At 41.8% G+C, this 23,110-nt stretch overlaps 1 protein-coding gene across 8 annotated transcripts in view; it reads left to right on the top strand.

Moving 5' to 3' along the window:
* Nucleotides 1–23,110, top strand: part of BCAS3 (BCAS3 microtubule associated cell migration factor) — a 365,129-nt gene that overhangs the window by 124,801 nt on the left and 217,218 nt on the right. For 6 of the 8 annotated variants that reach the window (XM_075440281.1, XM_075440275.1, XM_075440273.1 and 3 more), the window contains exons 16-17: nucleotides 10,966–11,116; nucleotides 18,417–18,461. In XM_075440281.1, the coding sequence (XP_075296396.1) occupies nucleotides 10,966–11,116; nucleotides 18,417–18,461 (196 nt within the window). The remainder of the gene's footprint in view (nucleotides 1–10,965; nucleotides 11,117–18,416; nucleotides 18,462–23,110) is intronic. The other 2 variants (XM_075440276.1, XM_075440274.1) reach the window with 1 other exon arrangement.

Raw genomic sequence — 23,110 nt, 5'->3', positions numbered from 1 at the left:
AGCCCCCGGCAGCGCGGCAGCCCCCAGGTGACAGGGCAGGGGAGAAGAGGTGTCAGAGCTGGCCGCAAGCACCAGGCTGGGTACTGGCCAGGAGCTTACTGGTTGGAAATGAGCTGTGTTTTTAGCTGGGTTTTTTAGTTGTTTTGTTTTTGTAATGGATGGAGAATCAGCGGAGTGAAAGAAGTGGGTGGTATATTTTGGATAGTTTCTGAAGTGGAAGGAAAAGATCCATTCCCTTCAGATAAGTAGGGGAGTAGACTGATAAATTCTGTCACAGGGGAAGTTTGTGTCTGCACATAAAGTGTTTCAGAAGTGGGCTTTTGTAAACAGTGTAGATGTGAGACTGGGGCAAATGGATGTTTGCCTTTAGATTTGAAAAAGAAGTTGTGAGCCTTCCAGATGAATTGAGAAGTGAAGACGACTGGCATCAGAAGGGAATTGCCGTTCTTGAGATATGAAGTGTAAAAATACACGACTGAGTGATTTAGCGCAGCGAGCGCTGCGGCAGCGGGCTGTCTGGGAGAGGCTGCAGGTAGGCAGGCGGAGGGGAAGTGATAGGTGGGGCACAGGAGACCACGATGTCAAGGGTGGATCGCGAGGTGGAAGGAAGGTGGAATGCAGAGAGGAGCTGGCTTGCCACAGATGTGAGCGTCCCACGGAAGTTTTCCTGTCAAGACAGATGATTCCAATTTCGGTAACATCAAACTGAAGAGAATTTCTGTAGGGTCAAGTGTTGATGTGTCAGAGGCAGGTGCTGAGGGAGTCCAAGGAGAAGCGGTCACTGGATTTTTAAGTGTTTCTTTGAAAATGACTTAATGAAATGACGTTTTGGGGTTCTGTCGTTACTTCAGTTGTTCCCTCGATTAGTTCCTCTGATTTTCCAGTAAAATGATGTTTTTCCATCTGCAAATCTCACCAGGTAACCAGGTATATCAAAGACAGGCTGGTGTATTTCCTGCTCGTACATCATGAGTAATAAAAACATCCTGCAGATGATGCATCGCTTTTGGTGGGGTTTTGCAGATCTTGCCCATTGGAAACTGAGAAATCGCGGTATTAGTGATGGGGAAGAAGCAGCGTGCTGGGCTGCTGTATGGCTTCTCCGGATGCTTTGTGTGCCTGTGCGGAGGGCTGGAGACACTGGTACACAGCTGACCAGTGTCTGAGGGAGAAAGGAGTGTGATCAGCATAAAAGCAGTCACTAAGACTGAGCTTTGAAATAACAAGCCAGCTGGAAAGAGCTGGTCGCTGAAGGAGTAGTGCAGGGAAGGTTTTCTGAATGGTGTCCGAAGCACGAGAGGGGAAAGGCTGCGATTAGGCTGGGAGAAGCGAGGTCTAGTACAGGGGAGACAGCGCGGCCCAGAAGCTTGTTGGTGGGTCAAGGAATGTAAGTGGCTTGAGGGAGCTGCGGTCAGCCAAATGACAAAAAGTAGCTTTGCTCACCTGGTACAAGCCTATATTAGGTTTGATCAGAAGGTGACAGAGCAGAATCTAGAGTTTTTCAAGAGACCGTATCAGCTAAAGGAGGAGGTTGAAGTATTGAGGGTGTTGTATGACAAGTAGGGTTTGGCACGAAGGAAGGTGAAAGCATGTGAAGCTCTGGGTCAGTAACCAGCGAGGGAAAGGAATGGGACAAGAGCCGGTGGGAACAACCGTTTTATCTAACGGACCTGCTGAGTTCCAGCCCCAACACCTCCTGCTTCCCCTGGCAGTGGGTGTTTGGGGCGCAGCTGCTGCGGAGAGGGAGTCCGGGGCTGATCCCTCGTGCCGGCGGTCTGAGTCGGGTTCCCTGTGTGTGTGATCGCTGGCTGATTGTGCAGTAAATGGGTGCTGGCCTTGTTGTCTTTTTTTAGTTTGTTATTCTTAAGGAAGGCATTTAAATCAACTGTGCGTTTTTGGTAGTCTGAAAAATGTAAGCACTTTATGGGAAGAAACGTAAGCGTTGAGATTGGAAATAAAGTGTACTTGTAGCTTTTAAAAGGTTTCTCCTTACCCTTAAATATGCTGATTGAGCTTATTCTTTTTGCTTAGTCTTTGTGGGCTGTTAAAATCAGTTGCTTTTTCCCATCTCAAGGAAATGCATCTTTGACACTTCTCATGACCTGAGTCACGATGCTGTCACAGAGCCAGAAAACATCCTTAACGGTCATGGGTAAAAGAGCAGAGCTGCCGAGGGTGTGTGGCGGGTGGAAGAGGGAGAGAGATTGCTATGGTTTGCTTCAGTTCCTACTCCAGGGGTGTTTCAGACAAGCCATTTATTATAATTATCCATGGGTATTATTATCAAGTTCTCATACGCAGTGGTTCTCAAGGCACTTTTTCTTTTCCTCATAACTTGGGATGAATACTGTGTGTTCAACCTGGATTGAGTTCAGATGCTAAAATATTTGTGCTAATTGTGCAGCTAGAGCAAGGGAAAATAAGGCACAGGTAAAAAACTGGGGGGGAAAAAAACGCCACAGATGTATTAACATGGAGTTTATCATCGATATTAAATTCTAACAAGCTAAGCCCTTTGGGTAAGGGGCTGCTGCTGTTAAGCTTTCCCTGTCTGCTCACCCTGTGTAGAGAGGTGTCCTCCAGAAATTCTCAGAGCAGTCATTTGCAGTTTCTAAGACAGACTGACCAGTTTTTCTGACTGTGTTGTCCCAATACAAAAAAATCAAGTTTGAAAGATGACTTTATTCTGTATGATTTGGAAGAAGTCTGAGACACCCAAATTCTCTAACGTTCGCAATGCTGAAGCATCTCGGAGTCATCCCTGGAAGAAGGCTTTGAATTCAAAGCTGTTGATATGAATTATGATTGGTAGACATGACAAGGGGCAGTAATAGTGCATACTTGTTTCCCCAAGTGCTTCATCGTTCGCCAGCGGACAGTGTTAGTCAAATTCCCATGTGCAAGAAACTGGAGCAAGAGCGTCTACACAGTGCCGAGAAGCTGCCTGTACGATAACCTCATTAGTGGAGTGTTAAGTCTGAGCTCCCGTAGTCCTTTCCTCGGAAGAGTTTGCAAACTCAAGTCCAGTGCTCTGGTAGCTGCAGGCCCCACTTCTGGTCCAGAGCTGGCTTACGGCCACGCGCTGGGGAGGATGGGCAGGGCACCTTCGCGTTTGCTTGCAAAATATTCCATAGCTATACCCATAGTAGTTACCAGAAACTGATCTTGCAGTCAGTTAATCTGTGAAGAGACGAAGGTGCAAGGTCTGGTACAAATGGGATGGCAGCATCTCCCTGCCTGTGGCTGGCGTTTGCTGGAGACGAGCTGTGAGCAGGACGGCCGGGTTGGCTGCTCTTGCTGGTAACCACGACCCGGAGCAAACCCTGCTGCTGCCGCTGCCGCCCGCGTTACAGCTCTGCAGAGCCTGGAGCCAGCAGCTGGCAGCCCAGTTTGGTGGCTGTTCTTACTTCAAGGAGAGTTTTGCCCATAAATGGACTTGAGCTTTGCACCAACAATATTTTTAGTTAAATAAGTCCTGAAAGATGATTATTGTGCCAGACTTGCATGTGTGGTGGTGGAGGGGTTGTTTTCTAAGGAAATGCTTCAAGGTGCCTTTACTGTGCAGCACTTTGAGGAACCTTAGCACAGCAAACTGGTATCTGCAAAATGGGGAGGGGAAATGGCCAGGGAAGAAGCAGACATTTATTTCAGATTTTCAAGGAGATACTTTTTACACGAGGCCATTAACACTATGGATGTCCTCACAGCTGCTGGTGAGAGGTGCTGTGGGGCCCAGGACACTGCCGCTGTTCTGGCAGAAGGGGCTTCCTCTCCTTTTTGATTCCTCTGGATCATCAACATAATGTCTTTTCCATGCAGGAAAAGAAGAAATATGCACGAGGGTAGGCGAAATGGTCAGACATACATCACTAATTGCAGAAGTAAATGACAGGTTAAAGTCCCAGGTTGAGCTTGAGGCTTGAGCTGTTCTCTCAAAATCCACCTTTGGCCAGGTGGAGGTAACAGGCAGCAAAGGGTCACAGCGGTTCCTTCTCTCTTCTATCCTTTGCCAAGGACAAGAAGAAATTTTCGAGTGTCAACGGGACGCCTTATAACTGAGGGACAAAGTTTTTGAGACTGAAGATAGCAGAAGAAGGAGAAACTTCAGAAGGAGGAAAGGAATATTATGAGGCCGTGTTCGGATTTTGAGTGGACGACGCTGATGAGCGTTGGAAGAGCTGAAGTTCAAGGAGCTCGGGTGAGAGGGCAGAGGACTCGGTCTCGGCAGTGGCTGAGACACTTGGGCTGGCGCTCGCACGTCTCAGCAGAGTGTTCAGACTTACAAGCTCGCCTGTCACCATCACATGCCTTGCCTGGATGCAAATAGAGAGAAAGTTCTGCTTCCTTAGGATAATCAGGAGATTTAGTGCAGCTGTGTTCCAGAAGGTTCAATAGCAAGCGGTTGTAAATGTTATGAAAACAACCGGCTGCATTATTTTCTTCCATCCATTTCAATGGAATCAAGCTCGTGATGGGTTTTGGACTTGCACCAGTTTAGCTGGGAGAAGAATTTGCTCTAAGTAGCTAGATCGTGTGTGTACACATCCTGTAGCTAATACGTAATATTCTTCCTTTAATGGGTGTAATTGTAGTGGAAATGTTGAAGGTTAGGGTGTGAAATGAGTCTAAATTTGGTAGGATACAATTCAAGGAGGTTGCAGTGTAACTTTCATTCAGAAGCCATTGTTAACTGAAATAATTAGTTTCCTGACTTTTTCTAGGAAAATGTGCAACATTTTACAGTGAAAGATAAGACGCGTTTGACTGAGTAAAACAAGACATAAAACAAGAAGCCCCTTTCGGCAGTAATTAGCGCTCACGGTATGGAGCGTGGTTCTCGGGACGCTCCTGCCTTTGGCTGTCAAGCTCTGCCGGACGGCTCCTGCGAGCCAGCGTTGCTCCGCGGCGTTCTCTGCTCGGGTCCCAGGGCAGCGTTTCTCACCAGGGCGCTGCTGTTTCCGCTTCCGACTGCAGTAGATCACAGATTATCCTGGAACATGTCTGAGAAAAGGTCAGAAGCGAGGGTGAAAGTCTTGGAACTGTAGCTGGGAAGCTTTCCATTCTCATCCGGGAAACTTTTTGTATTGAATAAGAAGCAAAGCAAAATAAACCACCGCATCCATGACACTTTTGTTTTTCCTGCCATTTTCTCTCTGCCAGTTAGAAGGGATTTTATTTCCCTTTCATTTATGATTAGTGAATCTTTAGTTGAGGAATCCTCAGTGTTACACTAAGCAGAAATAATGGCCAAACCCAGATCCTTTTGGTTTGACTCGGCCTCCACGTGATTGCATAGCCTCGAGTTACTGCGTTTTATTTACCAAATTAAAGATGTTTATGTGGAGTGTTAATGTCAGTAGATGACGTGGTCCGCTTTGAAATGTAGTCCGTTAAATACTGTAAGATATAAAAGCTAATGAAGTGGGTTTTGAATTTTAATAACGCTGCATTACTAAACTTTTTGTGTTGGGGTAATGAAAGAAAAGGAACAACAAAAATCACCATCAGATCATTTTATTATGCAGCTGTATCCGTACCATTTTAGTTTCTAAAGTGCCCAGAGAAACTGAAATCCTTACGATCGTTACGTTCCTACCAGAAACACTGTCTGGGCCAAGTCCCGTTTGCTTTGCTCCCAACGGGGTGGAATTTCTCTGCGCAGAGGAGGATCCCACGACACTCGGGCGAGGAAACACGCTGTACGCAGCTGAAACTGCCGGGGGAAATTTAATGGGTAAAACGGTTTCGGTCCAGTTTGGTGGTGAGCAGGCGTTTGCATCCCTTAGGTGTTAGGGTGCAGTTTTGGTTTCGAGGTTGGTCGTGGATTTCCAAGTTCCCTTCCCGCCTGACGGGTCGAGGCCGTTGCCTGCGCACGGGGCCGGGATCGGCGGTACCGATGTGCTCGAGGGCGGTTTGGAGCAGGTGGGCAGCGATGCGGTGCTGTGCGTGGGCTGCAGAGAAGGGCGAAGTCACGAGAGGCGTCAGCGGGCCTCGGTCAGCGGAGCACCCTCGGGACCCGGGACGATCTGGCTGTGCTGGGCTGTGCTCACCGAGGAGCGACTCGGGCTGGCGGGAGCGGGTCTGCCCGCTGCCTTTGGGTGTAGAGTTATGTCCTTGGTAGCTGCCCAAATCAGGATGTTTTCCCTCCTCTTTCCTCGGAGACGAGCTCTGACAGGAGTGCCCTGAAGTGCTCCGTTCAAACGCCGACCAGCTTGAAATCCGGCCTGGATTCGTCAAGGCTCTGCTTGATCAGAAGAGGACAAGTTTACTCCATTAATTGCTCTCGGTTGATTGAATGCTTTTTATACCATGGTAGAAGCCCGCAAGTCTAACACGTTTTCCACGAAGTGTAGCTTTCCTTTCGTATCCCAAAGTATATTTTAGAGCTCAGAGCTGTGTGGTCTGATGCGGTGTGTGACAGCGTGGCCGGGCGCGGCGGCGGGGCCTGCCCGGGAGCCGCTCCTGATGGCTTTTCCACAGATGTCCAGCTTTGTCAAAAACCGGTAAATCTTGTGAAGTTTATTTTCCTTATAGCATCTGTGTTTTATAATGGTGCTTTTAATTTGTTTTTTCTCTGTCTGCTGGGATTTCTTTTGTCCGGCACTTTCAGGCCTCCCTTTTTTCCTCGGTGGAAGCAGGTCGGTTAGCGATGGCTGGCCTGGGAATACGCCCGGCCGGGCCGGCACGGCCGCCGCTCCCTCTGCCTGACAGCAAAGCCGATTGTTGTTTGCTTTCTTTGCTTTTATCCTCAACTTAATCCATTTTTCCTTTGAGTATTTGTGAAATAAAACCTCTGGAAAAGCGTGGCTCGGGTTTTGGGTAGGTGGCAGGATGGCAGGCTCCCAGCAAACAGGTATGGAGGCAGAACTGGCTGATCGGATTTGCCGTGTCTCAGCGGGCAGCGTTTATCCAGGATAATTCTGCGCTTGTGAATCAACTTCTGCTGTCGGACGAGCAGAGCCACGACACCCTCGGCTTCTTGCAAGTCCCGTAGTAAAATCAAGAAGAGATTTACCAGCAGCTTAGAGACATAAGAATTTTTTTTACTTTAATTTTTCTCTAATAAAGTCTAAAATGCTGAATTAGGATTAACGGTAGGAGCTTCGGTGATGTGGGTTTAGCCACGCTCAGGAGTTTGGGCCCTGAGCCTGCCATATTTCAGTGAAAATAGTGCGAGTGCGTCCAGAGCTGCGGCCCCGGCTGGAGCGGGAGCGCAGGCCAACGGGAGGACGCGTACAGGGAAGATAAACCTGAGCCTCGGCTGGCTTTGGTGTGTTCTGAGCACAGCTCTTGAACAGTCACCTTAAAATCACTTTCGTGGCGGCCCACGGAAAGACAAATACTGGGGTGGAAGGACTTGCCTTGCGCGGGGTCCCCAGGCGCTGGGCGATGGCCGAGGGAAGGTGCCTCGCTGCTCGGGACGCTCTGCTGAGGGTGTTCTGACTGATGCTGGAGAGGGGACGTTTGCCATGAAATTGTGATGGTTACGATTAATTTTCTCTAAAAGAATTGCAGTAGAAAGTATTCCTTCGATAGCCAGTAGGGTGTGATTTGTGTGTGGCTGTCAGCACACAGCCAGGCTAGCATATGAAGCTGAATTGTCAGTGCTAAGTGAAGCTACTTTATTTGAAGCTGTAATTCCAGGGTTTTATTCTTTATTGATGCACATATGTCCTTGCAAGAGCGAATATGTGCTGTCCACATGTGGCGAGGTAAATTGAGTACGGGATTCTGTCATAGGAGAGAAAAATGTTTGGTATTTTTAGCGGACTTCAACTTTGGCTTATTTGTGGCTTGTCCTTTAACAGTGAATTAACAACTGCCGGAGCTGTAGAAATAATGTTGATGCCTGACTGCCTTCTTTGTGCTCCCATGGGCCGCTGCGGCGATCCCGTGCGCGCCCAGCGCCCGTTTGCTGCAGGAGGAGCTCCCTGCTTCGCGGGGCTGGAGGAGTGGCAGGTGGCTGGGTCGAGTCCCTGGATGGGTACAGCGTCACACCGTAACAGCATGGGCGTTCGAGATGACTTATGAAACGTGGTGTGTGACGCTGCTGGTGAAATTCAGAATGCACAGTACGGCTTTTGCTGAGTGCTTGGGAAAGGAACGGCCCGAGTCACAGAGTGCCTTCACTGGATCCCCAGGCCTGCGCAGTTCAGACGACAAGCATGTACCTCTCTGATAGGGCTGAGGCAACATACAATGAAGATACAACAGTGTAGAACATTTCCATCATAAAAATAGCTAAAAATAATTCAGTGAACATGAAAGCAAATATTTTAAATTTAGAATTCCTATGAAGCACAATTTTCTTTCACCTTACTCATCCGCACCATCTTAAGAGTATGTAGTCAGATTTTCAAGAAACACTTTACTGTCAGAAATAATTTGTCTCCTTTTTGTAGCATTCCAGCTTTTAATTTTTGACTTGTAACACTTTTGTTCACATTGGTTTGCAGTTAAGCAACTAAATGTTGCTGTAGAAAATACAAATTGGCAGGCAATAGTAGATGGGATGTACGCTAGTTATTTACAGCTTTTCCATTTGTCATAGTGGAATTTTTTTATCATGTTTGTGCTGTGAAGTATTGTGCATTATGAGCTTTGGTTTAGTTAATTTTTTATTGACATTTGCGTACATCAGATTAAGCTATAGATTTAAAAATTAAATGCTCAACCTTTCATTTTTTTTTTCAAAGGCAAGTCATCTTAGATTTCGGTCCCATTCAGTATCTCTGTTACATGTTTTCAGTTCTTTCTGTATAGATCAGTAATTTTTTTGTTTACTTTGTGTTTTCTTTTCTCACTTGTGAGCCTAAAAATCTGTAAGATGCTATTGCTACAGTTAATGTAAAACTCCCAAGTGCTGACTTAAGCCTGAAGTTTTCTGACTGTCCTTAACTGCCTTGGGATTCCTTAACTTGTGTGAAAATAAAGAAGCTCATCCCGGTATGGGGAGGACGTCTTTAAATGCCTCATTTCTCTGCATGCAAATATTCTATTGAATCAAGGGAAGGTTTTGCATATGGAAAACTACGTGATGTTGGGAGCAGAGGGCACTGAGTAATTAAATGTGCCTTGAGAGAGAGAGAGAGGACTGTTACAACACAGTCATTTGGTTCAGTAGTTCAGAGTTAATCATTACGTTCCTAACAAGCAAAAGAAAACAAATTACAGAGGTTTGGAGCCCCCTCTGTGGATACCGTCGGTGCTTGCTGCGTAGCACGCAGTTGCTCACGGTGAACGCAGGCGAGGGAAGCGCTTTCCGAGAGGCCTTGGTTACATGCAACAGGAACTAAATAGACAACGTGCAGGAAACTGTTCAGACTCCTTTCTGCAAGAACCAAGAATGCATTATGAAACTAATCTTAAAAAAATTAATTGCATCTCAGTGGTAATTTAAAATAGAGCTGGGGTTTTTTTTTTCCCCCTTTCCTGTTTCTTTTTATTCCAAGTTGGTGCAGGAAAATTGCTATTAATGAAATCTGCTTTCTGAGACTTCAATGGGCTTGTTATTCATTAAAGCCTTGCAATTTCTCTTAAAACGTATTGACCAATGTTCAGGCCAGATACTTAACACAAAATACACTTTGTAATTTCATCATTTTTGTTATTGTGCTTTGCTAAGATGCAGAGGTCTATGGACTTTGTCGAAAAAACAAATAAAACCCCTAAGCTTACAGTTATGTAGTATTAAAAGAAGGGTAAAGGAAGCATTGAGTGTCTTTAGGATGATGAGACATTCATTAAGATTTTTCCGCCTTCCTTTTCCTATTTTCAATCCGTCTGAAGTACCATTAAAGCTTTTCAGGCAGCTTCCTGTGAGAAACCCTCTTCTGTGCTGTTTTTCTTCCTTGAAAAAAGGTGGCTGCTCTTCAGTCAGATTGTGTGGATTTGGCCTGGGATTTGTATAATATCTGTGTAGAATGCAGCGGTTGTTTAGGAACCTAATTCCCAATATGGCTCCCTTTTGATTAAGAACAAAGCCAGCGTTTCACAGCATTATAGGAACACAGAAAAACAAGTTAATGATCTAAACCTTTTAATTCATGGTTGCTTGTCTATTTGAAGTACTTTTGATTCTGTTATAAACAGACTGGCCCCTTTCTTGTTTAACTTCTTTCTTCGGTTTCTCCACATTTCTTTCTTTACTGCCCGTGAAATTTGTAGCTCGTTTCCTTTTCTAACTGAAGAATGAAAGGTTGTGACTACAGAATGATACAGAAAGTAAGAAAGCGTAACTAAACTGGGCGAATATCCAGCACAGACCTCTTTGAAACGAGCTAAATTTAGGGTTGTTGGGATTTTTTTTTTGGTTATGTTTTCACCTTCTTTTTTTGAGTACCTACATTTTGTTTTCTTCTTCTTTTTTGAATGAAGTTTATTACTTTTTGGATACTTTCTTGATTTTTATGTGTAGTTTGGCCTGGCTTTGTTTTATGTAGTTACTTGTTTTCCTCCAGCCGTGGTTCAGCAGATTACTATTATGTGTGCCTTTATCCATAGAGACAACAAAAGCGACCTTTTCAGGACTTTCAATTACGAACACTGTATGTGGTACTTTAGGAAAACAGTTCCCTTCTAGAATATTCTCTTTTTTTTTTTTTTTGTGCTAATAGAGAATTGGCATCCAGAGCTTGTTCCTCAAATCGAACTTGAAAACTTTTTGGTGAACAAAACTGTCAGGCAAACAGGAGCAGGACGAATAATTTCCTTTCCACGGAAGGGGACCTTGCCCCCGTATATAAAAATAAATATTTGCTGCTTCCATAGTCATTTACTTTTTATCTGAAATGAAGATGACTTTTTAGATATGTTTTTGCTTACAATAGGAGCTTGTTATTTCTTTTTTTTCCCCCCTTTTTTTTTTCTTTTTTTTGGCCATAGCTTGTTTCAGGCAGTTGTTAGAAGTGATAAATGAAGCAAAAGTGCCAATAATGTGTTTTATTACGTCTCTATCCCATCAAGGTAAATTGAACAGCCAAGACACTTACAATAACTTCTCAAACAATAATCCTGGGAACCCTCGACTCCTGCCTCTTCCAAGTCTGACTGTGGTGTTGCCTCTTGCTCAAATCAAGCAGCCAATGACGTTAGGGACCATCACCAAGCGCACAGGGTAAGTGTAGCTGCGCAAAGCTTGCTTAGCCGTGTTACTGATAATTAATATGGAAGTAATTTGTGTTACTCGTGATACTTGGTTTCAGTCCTTATTTTTAATTTCAGTCTATGTAATTTAATGGCAGCAGAAGGGGGGTGGAGGGAAGAGGAGACAAGAAAAGAAAACCAACATCAGATAAGTAAACAGAACCTGAAAATAAATCTCTGAAAATTCAGGAGTATTCGTTTGGGTGGGTCATTTTCTTGCAGTCTGCCATATGGGAAATACTGTACGTTGACATCAGGAGAAGTTTCACAGAAGGAACTGCTATGAAACATAAGCAGAGCTGTATTCAATCAGAAGCAGTTGTGGGTTTACTTTTTTTTAAAAAAATGTTTGTTTATTTTGATTTCCAAACTTCTAATGGAGAAATGATTTTTAACTATCAGAAATGGAAAGACAGTAAGCCAGGTTGAGTATAAAGAGAAAACGTAATCCTGTTGTTTTCTTGACCTTATTTTTCCTCTGAAGTGATTGTTCTGTACTATGAAATTAATGTGTGGACTTTCATTCCGGAGCCAGCTGCACTTTGGTACTTCTCAATGTGCCATAATAGAGCACTTCAAAATATTTGTTGTGAGAAGCTCTGCTAAATACACGTTTGTTATAATAACTAAGAAGGTTTTGTGAGCTTCATAAACTGTAACAATTTGAAGTTAACTGATCCCGTTCAACAGTTGATACTTTTCTCCTGCTAAATTTCAAGTCTTTGTTTTTTGCAATTAATACATAAAGCTAGTGGGTGGTTATTATATTGCCCCCCCCACACTTTTTAGTTGTTCAAATCCCTGAATATTTTCTAGTTAAAAGTCTGATTCATCCATGAATTTACAGATTGCTTTTTTATATTTTTAAGAAAAAAAGATGTGCGTGTGGTTGGACAAAATAATCGAGAGTCCTGCAGGTTCATAACATCTTCCTGCGTTTTGGCAAATGGGTGCAGGCACTGTCTCGCTCGCTTCAGTGCTTTCTTGCTCAAACCCCAATAGTGTGGTGGATTTTAGCTTGTGTTTCATGAACCGGGAATTATTTTTCTGGCGAGAGCTTGCGGGTATTCCCTCTCTCCCTGAGTAATTCCCATATTCTGTGCTTGAGTGTTCAGGACATCCTGTAAAATCTGTTACTGTTGTGTGTAATGCACTGAGTATGCATGGTGAGGTTCTAAAGCTTACATACGTGTGCACACGTACACGTGTGTGTGTCTGTATGTGTCTGCCTAACCATCCATTCCTGCTCTCGCTGCTGTAAACAGGAATTTCATGAGGCTTGTCGAGCCAAATGCTGAGCTGCAAACACGCAACTGCCCTAAGCACAGAGGCTGTCTGCAGAGAAGTTCCTGAACTTCACAGATAATTCTAAAAGGGGCTTATGAAACATAAAGAAACAGTATGAGGGTAATGTCGTGGTTTAACTTCTTCCACACATACATTTCAGTTGCTTATTTTTGCATTTTTTTTCCGCTTGCAATTTAAACGCAGGCGAGGGAAAAAGATTGCGCTAGCTCTCAGGTGAGTTTGGAAGCATAGGAGGGTGTGATGCTGGGCGAGGACAGGAGGGAGGCAGGGTCAGAGAAAGGTGGGTGGGCATGGAGAGAAGCGGGAGGTTACAGAAAGAGGGAAACTATCAAAAAGGGGACTTGAGTACAGGCAGAGAAGGACAGAAATGTAATTCTGGTCTCTGTTGGTAGACTCCTAGAAGTGGAATAGATACTTAGAACTAAGTGGGACAAGACATAGAAAGGAAATAAAAAGCCAGCTGAGGATCTGTCGGGGGGAAGGTAGGGTGGTAGGAGCAATGGTGAGGATGATGATTTTTAAAAAAAAAGCTTGGTTTACAGCAGTGATTCTTGCACTGGCCTTTATAAAGGCTGTTTCCTTAATGCTGTGGTGATACCAGCAAGCTTTTCTGCAACTATTGCAAATGTAATAAATATACATTATTTTATTTAATGTTTTATTTTTCAATATAGTAAACGTATTCAGAGAGTGTTCATATGAATAGTTTTCTTGAAGTAAATTTTACTATTCACAAACCGTCTTTGTCCTGTTATTTTGTGCAATTTTTAAAACTAATTAAATTTCAATTATGCAGTCAGGCTTACGTAAGGTGGGGGAACAACAGTCATGGGAAATACCCTGCTGTGTAAATAGAGTTTTCATGAATGAGGATGATAATTTTCAGCGAAGCCCGTGTGGATGTGCAGCGCTAAGCTGAGAGCTTCCTTCGTTTCTTCTGCATCCAAAATATTTGATGAAAGTACACAAAATTAGCACGAAAAGCTGTATTTATAAAGCAGGGATTGGAGAGGAATGCCTAGGATCCAAGAAGCCTGGCATGCCTAAAATGACCAAATTGAGGCAGCAGCCTTAACTTAAACCTCCAGGGGGCAAAGCGTGTGTTTAACATATTTAACATCTGCCCTCATATTTCTGGAAACACGTAGCAATGTAAGTCTGTACAGTGTAATATTTAGACAGGACAGGGACCATCTGCCTCACGCTGAGGAGTGTAGGAGGCATGTATTACTGCAAATGGCAGAAGACAGATGTATTTACACCTACATGGTCAGCACCTTTAAGCACTGCTCGGAGGAAACAAGGCTTGTCTTTGGGAGCAGCTGCTTAACCTTGTGATTGTGCAGTGATCAGAAAAGGAGAGGAACTCGCGATCGGTTGGATTTTACAGTCGCTGTGCAGCGGCCCTCCGAGCAGATTCCTTTTCCGTTGTTGCGACTTTTTTAAAGAGTTACAAATTTAATCTGTTGCAGTACATTTCTGACAGTAGAAAGCAAGACTAGAAGAATACCAGAATTAGCAGTTCTGGATTTGTTCGGTTTATTTGCTTTAAACATCTGAAAATCTGCTTTAAGACTAGAAATCTTAATTAAATTTTGCAGGATTTATTAACCAAAAAGTCAGGTTGGGTTTTGTTCTGCTAGTATCCAAGACAGCAAAATATTTTTCAGGTACTGAAAGAACTGCTCAAGTGTCTCAAGCAGAGCTGCGAAGCATGTCATTTTACTTGACAAGTGGAATGGCAGTAAATTTTTTAAAAGTGTTCGCTGTAGCCCTATGGGAATGAAAGACCAGAATCTGGAGTTGTGTCCTTACTGCACTGTTCATCACAGATGCTTTTTTTTTCTCATGCAAACTTGTGGGGTTTGCAACATTTTCTGATCAGTCATTCAGCTCTCTTATTCTGAAGACAATTTACGTTCTCAGCACCAAGTATCTCAGAGCATTACCTCCCTTCTTGCCATCACTATCATTCCCTTGTTCCCTGCCCTCTGTTTCTTCCCTTGCTTTTTCAAGTCTCCCATTGTAATTTCCGCACCTTCATGAAGCACTTAATTTTTGCCCCTGTATTTTGTCATCCCGTTGACTCGCTTTCCTGTAGTTTGTACTGTCAGCACATTCTGAGGAGCAGACGGGCTCTCCCAAAGGGGCTCTAACGCTAATGAGTAAGGAAGCATCTTATGTTTTAAAGATCAGGAGAATGTAAGACAGTGAAAGAGCTAGATTTAATAAGTCTTTATATATCTGTGCCTCAGTTTCCCTCTCAAAATTTTAATAGTAATGCTGAATTCCTTCTCAAGTCTGGTGAATGGGTTAATTCATTCCTAATTTACAAAGAGCTTACAGATTTGAGAGGGGAAGAACTGTATGATCCATCTCATGCCTGTCTATAAAAGGCAGTGAATCAGAATATGTTAGAAGACAGCTTTGTGCTTTGCAATAGCTTTATAAGCGTTCCTTGTGTTTGTGGAATGAGTTGTAGTTAGTTTCCAGCTGTAAGAATGTGGGGACACAGATGAGTTGTAGTAGGAAGGAGGGAAGTAAAAGACACAATAATTGCCCCAAAAGAAAACCTATTGTGAAAGTTGGCTTCTCTGACAGCAGCATTTGTTTTAACTTTCTCAAGGGATATAGTTGTTATATTTGTATCATACTTCATTCTCAGATTCGTTATGGCTTTAGTGAAACACCAGGATGTAACCTGCATTAGTTGGGGCTTGTCAAAACAGAGACATCCAGCGTACCTGATAGGAAAAGGGATAAAGAGCCGAAAGATTTAGGTGGTGTGGTTTTAAACATGAGACTCTATCCATTCTTCACCGCATCCCTCATTCCACCCCTAGTAAGAAAGGAAAACTAGGTAAATTGTCTGGTGCAATTTTATCAGTTTAGTGCTTCTTATTGCTTTGATTATATGGACTGATAATGACTGATACCCGTTTGTTTTATTTTGACTCAGAGAGCTTAATTTATCCCAGGTTCTACTACTGAAGCAAACAAAAATAAAGAGTGCAAAGTCGTGATGTCATGATACAACTAAGTAGGAAAAAGTAACTAAAAAAGTAAAGAAAAAAAATTCAGCAGTAAAGCTAAAGAGCTCAGTGCAATAGGTCAGCTTTCCTGCATGCTGAAGGCAAACATTCTCTTTCTGGCACATTTCTCAGGCGTGTTTTCTGTCACCTTTAGCTTTTGTAATACATTTTGGTAGTAAAACACCTACTGTAATGATTTATAATTGGTATGAAATACAGTTATTTGCACTAAATATTGTTCAGATGTCACTATTTATGAAAGTATTCTTGCTATGGCAACATACAGTGATGAGGGTTAGAATAAGTGGGTATTGCACAGCTTATTAAAAGCTTAAATAGTTTTTATTAAACATGATAACACAAAATGAAAGACTGTTTCAGCTTTCAATTTGCTAAAACTCAGAATCAGATGAGAAATTAAGAAAATTCTGTTGCAATTTTGAACCATAAATCATCTTCACTCCATAATTTTCCTTTGGAATTTCTCACTAGCTATGAGAACGGGGAACCTCAGTGAGTTTTTTGCCTCGGCGTTGCTCTGTTGCTGTCACCGAGCACAGCCATCTGGTGCTGTCTTTTCAAGGTTGGGTTATCCTGTAATTTGTACATTCTCTCCCTCTCTCTCTCAATTAGCATACCATCCATATTATGTGAAGGAAAGAGTGAAAAACAATTGCTTATATAAATATCATAGGGAAAAAATGGTCATCTTAAAAGAAATTAGGTCTTGTGAAAAAAAATGAAATGCTAAGTTTTCTCTCTCATTCTTAAGGCTTTGTATTAAGACTCTACTCTAGTCTTTTGAAGTGTAATTGTATTTTCTTCATGATACAAGATTTTGTATCTGTGTTAAAAACAAACAAACAAAATCTTCCATTGAAGCATGTATCCACCTGGGTCAGTTTGTACTTAAAATAGAGACAATTTGTTAATTTGCAAGTATAATCAGGTCAACATAGTATGTTGTGGAAAAAAAAAAGCCTATATTATCTTCTAAAATGTTCTAATGAGCTCAGCTAAACGTCATTTGCCTGCTTCTAGCACACAGAAACTGAGGCAGGGAGGAAAAAATATTACTTGCGAAAACATCCTGGATCATAATTTGGAAATTCTAAGCTCCCAGTCAGATTCGACCACTCTCCAATGACTCTTCAAATTTACACTAGATACGTTCTAGGCATTAAATTATATTGGCTATGGGTTATGCAGAAGACTTAGTTTTCCATTAAATATTTAACCAGTGCCATAGTGCTGGGCCGTGCTTCTGTTGAGCCGATAGAATGGTCTTCAGCTCGGGGACTGAATGTGGTGGCTGTGTAGGAGATCATACAATTCATACAGCTGATACAATTTAATTGGGTTTTGTCACTATTCAGAAATGATACATTATGTCTAGAAAGGCAGCTGGCTCCACCAAATGAGCTCTCTCCCACAAAGTGTTAGCCAAACATTTATTTGAATACGGACAGTTGAAGTCTAGTCCGTTACGCAGAGTTCAATAGATCTTCAGTATTTTTTTTGGCCTATGTTACAAATAAAAAACTGTTGGGTTTTTTTTCTGCAATATTCTGTTCTTTAATGGATTTTTACATCTTTGCATGTCGAAGAATATATGTCTTAGGCTTGTACCTTCACCTAAATGTCTTTTTAAGAGGATGTCTTCATTCACTGATGCTATACCCGTGTCAAATGTAGTTCACAGAATTCTTTTTTTGTCAGGCTGGTATCCTTTGAATTGTGTAGGCGTATGGCTGAGTGCTTTGTGCATCTTTCTATGATAGACCTTTCTGTTAGTTCATTGCCTGAAAATATTTCGCTTGTTTCAACTAGCCAGGATTTATCACCGAGGCAGAGTAGAAAGAGAAAAATGACACATTGGCATTTACAGAATCAATTATTCAGCAACTTGGTGGCTGATGTTACATCCCAAATGAGAATCAAAGAAGCCTTGAGCATGTGAGTGGCTCTAAACTTACCTTCTGTCCCTCCTTTTCAGATTTTAGGCAAATATCAGTGTGGCGATGGCTTTTGCAAGGGTGGTGTAGAGAACAAGGGAGATGTCTGTTCAAAGCACACTAAAATTGATGGGGTGTGCTACCACTGTAAAAACTATACACTGTGCAAAATACTTGCACAAAAAAATAAAATGAAATCACGGTGTAAATAGATTGTTGAGTGGCCAAAAAAGTTAGGCTCCACGTCAGGTGATTTTTAACATTACGTACATTTGAAAGAAGTTAGCGTTCTCTTTCCTGCATTCCGTGCAAGCTTTGAAGTGGGGGAATAAGATTGCTGTGTCATACAGTTGCTAAAGATTTCGAATTTAATGGTGTGTTTCTATCCTAGGAAAAGGGCTGAGCCATTTTCTCTAAAAGATTCTGCTTGTACCTGTCATCGTTTTTGCCTCAGACTTGCCTCTTTACAGTAAATTTGTAGCAGTGTCCCGCTCGGACCTCCGGTGTTTCATGGACAGCACCCGCATATTTGTTGCTCTTGATGCTGATTTACTTTTCCTATTAGTCTTGACTTTAATGTGTGCTTAAGGCTCTTGACTGCTTTTGCCTCAGGTTTGTCAGGAGATTTCAGGAAGGAGACCTAAACAGTGTCTAACTTGGACGATAACGTTAAAGCCTGCTTGCAGCCGGTGCGGTGCGTTTGTGGCAGCAGCTGTGCACGAAGAGCCCGCCCCGTCCGCTCTGCTTCTGCGGGCGGTTGCGCGGGCGGCGGGGCTGTTCACGGGGGCGGTTTGGCTTGCGAGCGCCAGCATGCCGGTTACCTTAGGGCTCTACGTCTCTTTCAGGGCATCATGAACGGTTATAAAAAAATATTTTGTTTACCTTCTGCATAAACCTGAATAGCGTGTGATACAGTGTACTTGTTGGTAATTGAGTTTTCATCTAATTTCTGTGCATTTTTCCCCTTTACATGAAGACCTTACCTGTTTGGAGCAGGATGTTTTTCCATAAAAGCTCCGTGGTGAGTTCCCAGTTCAAACCCAGCATGCCTGTAATTCATTTGCTGTCCTCAATGAAAATAATTTTGTGCTTAGACTTTTTAATTTAGGATTGCTTTTTTTAATTTGTTTACCTGCATGGCTGATCCATAGGTGGAAGCGCTGCCTAATTTCACTTTTAAACTATGGATGCGTGTTCATCATCAAGCATCATCAAAGAAATGCATTCACTTTTTTTTCTTTTTTTACCTTTGAGAGGGCATTTAATTTTTAAGTAGCAGAGAAGTTTGAAAAATAAATTATTTCCCAGTGGGCAAAAATGATTGCAATACCTTTCCAAACCAAGCCTTTTTTTTTCTGTATAGCTTCCTGTACTGTTGTAGCACTAAGCTGCATACAGACAGAAAACATCGATGACGACCTCTCGAAAATAAGCCAGATTAGCAGAGAGCAGACAGTAAAGTGCTGCAGTAAGAGACATGAAACAAATCAAATGGGCACTGCAGAAAAAAAGAAGAGGCACTTGAGAAAAAAAATAAACCACAGTTCTGTTAAATCAGGATATTTGAAATAATAAAGAGGGTTTGTTTTAATATGTAAAATTGCAGCATATTGCAAAAATACAGACAGAACTAAAAAACAGGTTTTAACAAGTTTCCCCGTGTTGGAGCTTGGTTCAGTATTTGTGCGGTGCTACATAAACTCCAGTTACCTTTTTATCATGAGATGGGGGTTAGGTGGTTGAAGTTTTAGGCAATAAGAATGGAAGAAGTTTGAACATCTTAGAACTTTCTTGGAAAAGTGAGAAACTTTCAGCTAGGAGGGGTTTTCTGGGGAGGGAGGTTGTTTTGGTTTGGGGGTTTGGGGATTTTTTAAGTTTAGCTAAGGATACTTACTAGCTATGTGTATCAGTATTTGTTAGAATATTTGTATGTGGCTCTCATTTCTACTACTAGGAGTTTGTTCCACATATATCACCCCCCCTTATGTCTCTGTCAAAATACTGTCTGCAGCAGAAAGATCTTCTTGAGAGCTTCGTTAGGATACAGAGCTCTTAAGAGAACGGGAGAGGGCAGCTGATGGGGGATCTGGGAGCTCTACCAGCCAAGAAGGGCAAAGGCACTGAATATGACACTGAAGGGAGGGAGGTGACATGGCCTTATTCCCAGGGAATATCTGCTTACTGGAGTAGTCTTCCTACGAACCGCTTCTGAACGTAGATTACGAGGCACCTAGGTATTTCTCAGATGGTGATCTGAGAACTGAAATGGCTCTGGAAGAAGAGTTTGGAAGGTGGATTGTCTTAGCAAATGGATGTGTCGGCCACCCCCTGCACGAAGCAGCAGAGACGCTCGTCAACCAGAAATGATTTTAGATTGAGGCAAGATTAAAAGGCCGAGATTAAAGAGGGGAATATATGGAGTAGACTCAAAAATTGTTGCCTGTCTTTCAGAAGACTCTTTTGTGGTTTGTTTAATGCCAGTGCTAGCTCAAAAATATGATCTTTACTAGTCTACAGAGAAATTAGGATAAAAAACATGCTTTGGATGGGGGAAGAAATCATGTTGTTTCCATTAAGGTCTTAATGAGACCTAAAATTATGTAAACAAAATGCATGGAGATTTGACAGCTTACTGCCTGGCAAATAAGGAGCCTACTGTTTCTTTTCTTGCTTTAGTCATGATTTGTCAACTGGAAACATGTCTTTGTTTTCTTGTTTAAGGCACAACGATAAATTAATCAAAATTTATGTATTTTGAGACATATACACCTTTTCAGTAATTTTATGTGTCATTGCAAATTTCATGCACTATTTTTCTCCTGATACTTTTGTTGCTGCTTATGTAGTCTAGACAAAACTTTTACCTTCAAAATTCATATATGTTTCCATTTCAGTGGGTTTACCCGTGGAGTTGTGGTCAAGTGCTTTTATTTTTACGAATCCACTGTATTTGAAGCCTGTTCATTGGGAATGTAAAACCAGTGTGATTCTCAATCTTTGCAGACTCTTACTATATGATTGATAATATTTGAGTTTGTAAAGCAGTTCCTTCACATCATATATATGCAATTAGTTTATTTTTTTAAAGTCATGTCACTTGTTTGACTATGAACTTAAAGACAAATTGAAGAGCCAGCAGTATTTCATGAGATATAAAGCTCCTTGAGGAACACTCCATTGCCGAATTGTGTAACCTCTGGTTTTCATAGTTGCCTACAGTTTTCAAAATATTTTAACAGTATTGATTCTTATTAATTCTTTTTTACTTTAAGTAGAAAGATACACAGTAATAAAAAATGAAAACTAGTAAAAATATTGTGATTAGTCATGATTTTTATAAAGAGCTAACACAATAGATTTCCAGAGATTATGTCAGAGTTTGGTTCGTTTGGTAGCACTGAGTTGTTTCGGTAGCTCTTAATCTTTGCTTGTTGCGTTGTCAGCAGGAAAGAACTTGCATGCTGTTGCTGCATCTCTTCATTTTTTGAAGATCTGACAAAGTGATGTCTAAATTTTCTTCTGTAGTTTGCTCCCATCACTTTTTGTGCCATTTCAGTAGAAAATGCTCATGTATGTTTTTCATTGGACACGTATGTATCTACCTCCCAGTGCTTCTGCATTTAAAATGGATGTAATCCTCCAAAAATATGTTGGAGAAGTTAATTATTATCAGCACCACAGATTTCCCCAAATATTGTGGTATTTAGATGGAGTTTGGGATTAACTTGCCTTTCAGCAGGTGACTTTGTCATTGACTGCAGCTGGGGTGGGCAAATGTCAGCTGTGGGTAACTGCAGTCACAGGAACATGGTCTTCAGCTGAGGCACAGCTCTTACTAAATTTATAGCAGAACAAGAACGGGGTGATTGAAAGGGGGTTTATTACTATTGTACCCCTGCTGTAGGCTTCTGCACAGATACAACTGGGATGAAAATACTGCTGCGTCTCATTGAATTCTTGGTGTAGTTACACAGTTGGGTAGACCCAGACAGAAAAAAGTACAGTGCCTTTTTATCCTCCTTATGTCTTAAATATAGTGCTGTTGTTTCTCAGTGTGGAAAATGCAAATCAGACAAGTGGATGTTTTGGTCTCATTAGCTTCACTTTCCCCAAGAGCCTGCGCTTCTTCCTGCATCACATCCCCTTTCAGGAAAAATACAGTACCATCTTTTGAAAGTTAGGATATTGTGAAGATTCCTTTAAATTAACTGTTTTTAAAAGTGAGGCCAAATGTGCCTTAATTTCAGTTCTTGGAATAATTTATGAAGTGCTGACAGGCTAAGAGCAAGTAAAGAGCAGGAGTTCATAGCAGAAACAAGTCATTCACCACCTACCTTCAACATTATTGTTTTGTTATCATTTATAAAGCTGAGAGGGCATTTGCATCTACATAATAATGAGGATTTATAGTTGTTAAAATATCACAATGACATGAAAATATATTTTTCTAATGGCATTATGGTTACTGAAAATAACTGGGCTTTTGAGGTTTACTGAAAGTAAGAAATTCGAGTTGGAATGTATTGATGAAAACTCAGGGATAAAGTAAAGTGGTGGTAAAACGAAAGATTCCTTAGTTACAATAGTTTTCAGAACAGACTTGTTGACATCTCGGCAGTTTTTTCAGCAATACTTCTAAACCAATATGATGCACTAGTCATTTTTTTGTTTATTTTTTAGCGGGACTAAGTTTAACCACATGAGCAATCGTGTTTTACAAGGTCTGCACTTTCTGTCTACAAAACATCATTCTCGAAGGGAAAATGTTTTGGCACTGAAACCAACACTTACGTGCATGCCTTGAAAGATGTACATCTTAAAGACATGGTGTAAAGAGCACGTAGCTTAGGCCATGTCCTCTAAGGCTGGTTATATCTGTGTTTGGTTGAGCACAGGTCTTGGGGCTAAGAATGTGGAGAACCCTGCAGAAATGTCTTGTTAGAGGACCAGATTCCCGGCTGCTCACAGGCCTGAAGAAATGGCTGAAGTCAGTTATGCCTCCGTAGAAATTTGCTCCAGTTTGTAGCTGAGAGTAGCATTTGCTCCCCTTTTTTTTTTCCCATTTTAAATTATTTTAATAACCTCAGATTGTGTTGAGTAAAAATTCAGAATGATAAGAATGCCAGGATAGTAGAGAAAGATTCTCTTTTCAAGAGTTTGTAAGAGGAAGTGAATACAGCCGGATCATATCTGTGCTTGTAGTTTGCTGTGTACTGACTGATGGGTAACACGGTCCTGAACAATCTGTGTTATGAACAATTGTTTATTGATTAAAGTATAGATCAGTAAGTAACAAGACTCTAATTAGTGCATACATTTACATTTTCATTTCTGAAGGAATATTAGTGTATGAATATTTGGAAGAAGAGAGGTAAAAATAGTTGTGAATACACAGCTTGTTACAGAACTGGTTAAAATTGTGGTTTCTGTGACAGATTACTGTTTCAAAGTGAAAGAAATCTATTACGAATTTTTCTGAGCAGCCAATAATTACCTAGTGTGTTAATATAAATTTAAATATTCTAATTTAGGTCATGAAGTGCCACTGCAGGCAAGATAATATATTTATAGTCAGGAACTTTTTGGAACACAGATTTCTGACCCAGTAATCTGTAGCTGTACTTTTAACAGTTGGATATTAAGTGCTTTGTGGTGGTTCAATAGCAGAGT

The sequence above is a fragment of the Opisthocomus hoazin genome, chromosome 20 (assembly GCF_030867145.1).
Source record: "Opisthocomus hoazin isolate bOpiHoa1 chromosome 20, bOpiHoa1.hap1, whole genome shotgun sequence".
NCBI lineage: Eukaryota > Metazoa > Chordata > Aves > Opisthocomiformes > Opisthocomidae > Opisthocomus > Opisthocomus hoazin.
This window is presented reverse-complemented; position numbering and strand designations above follow the sequence as displayed.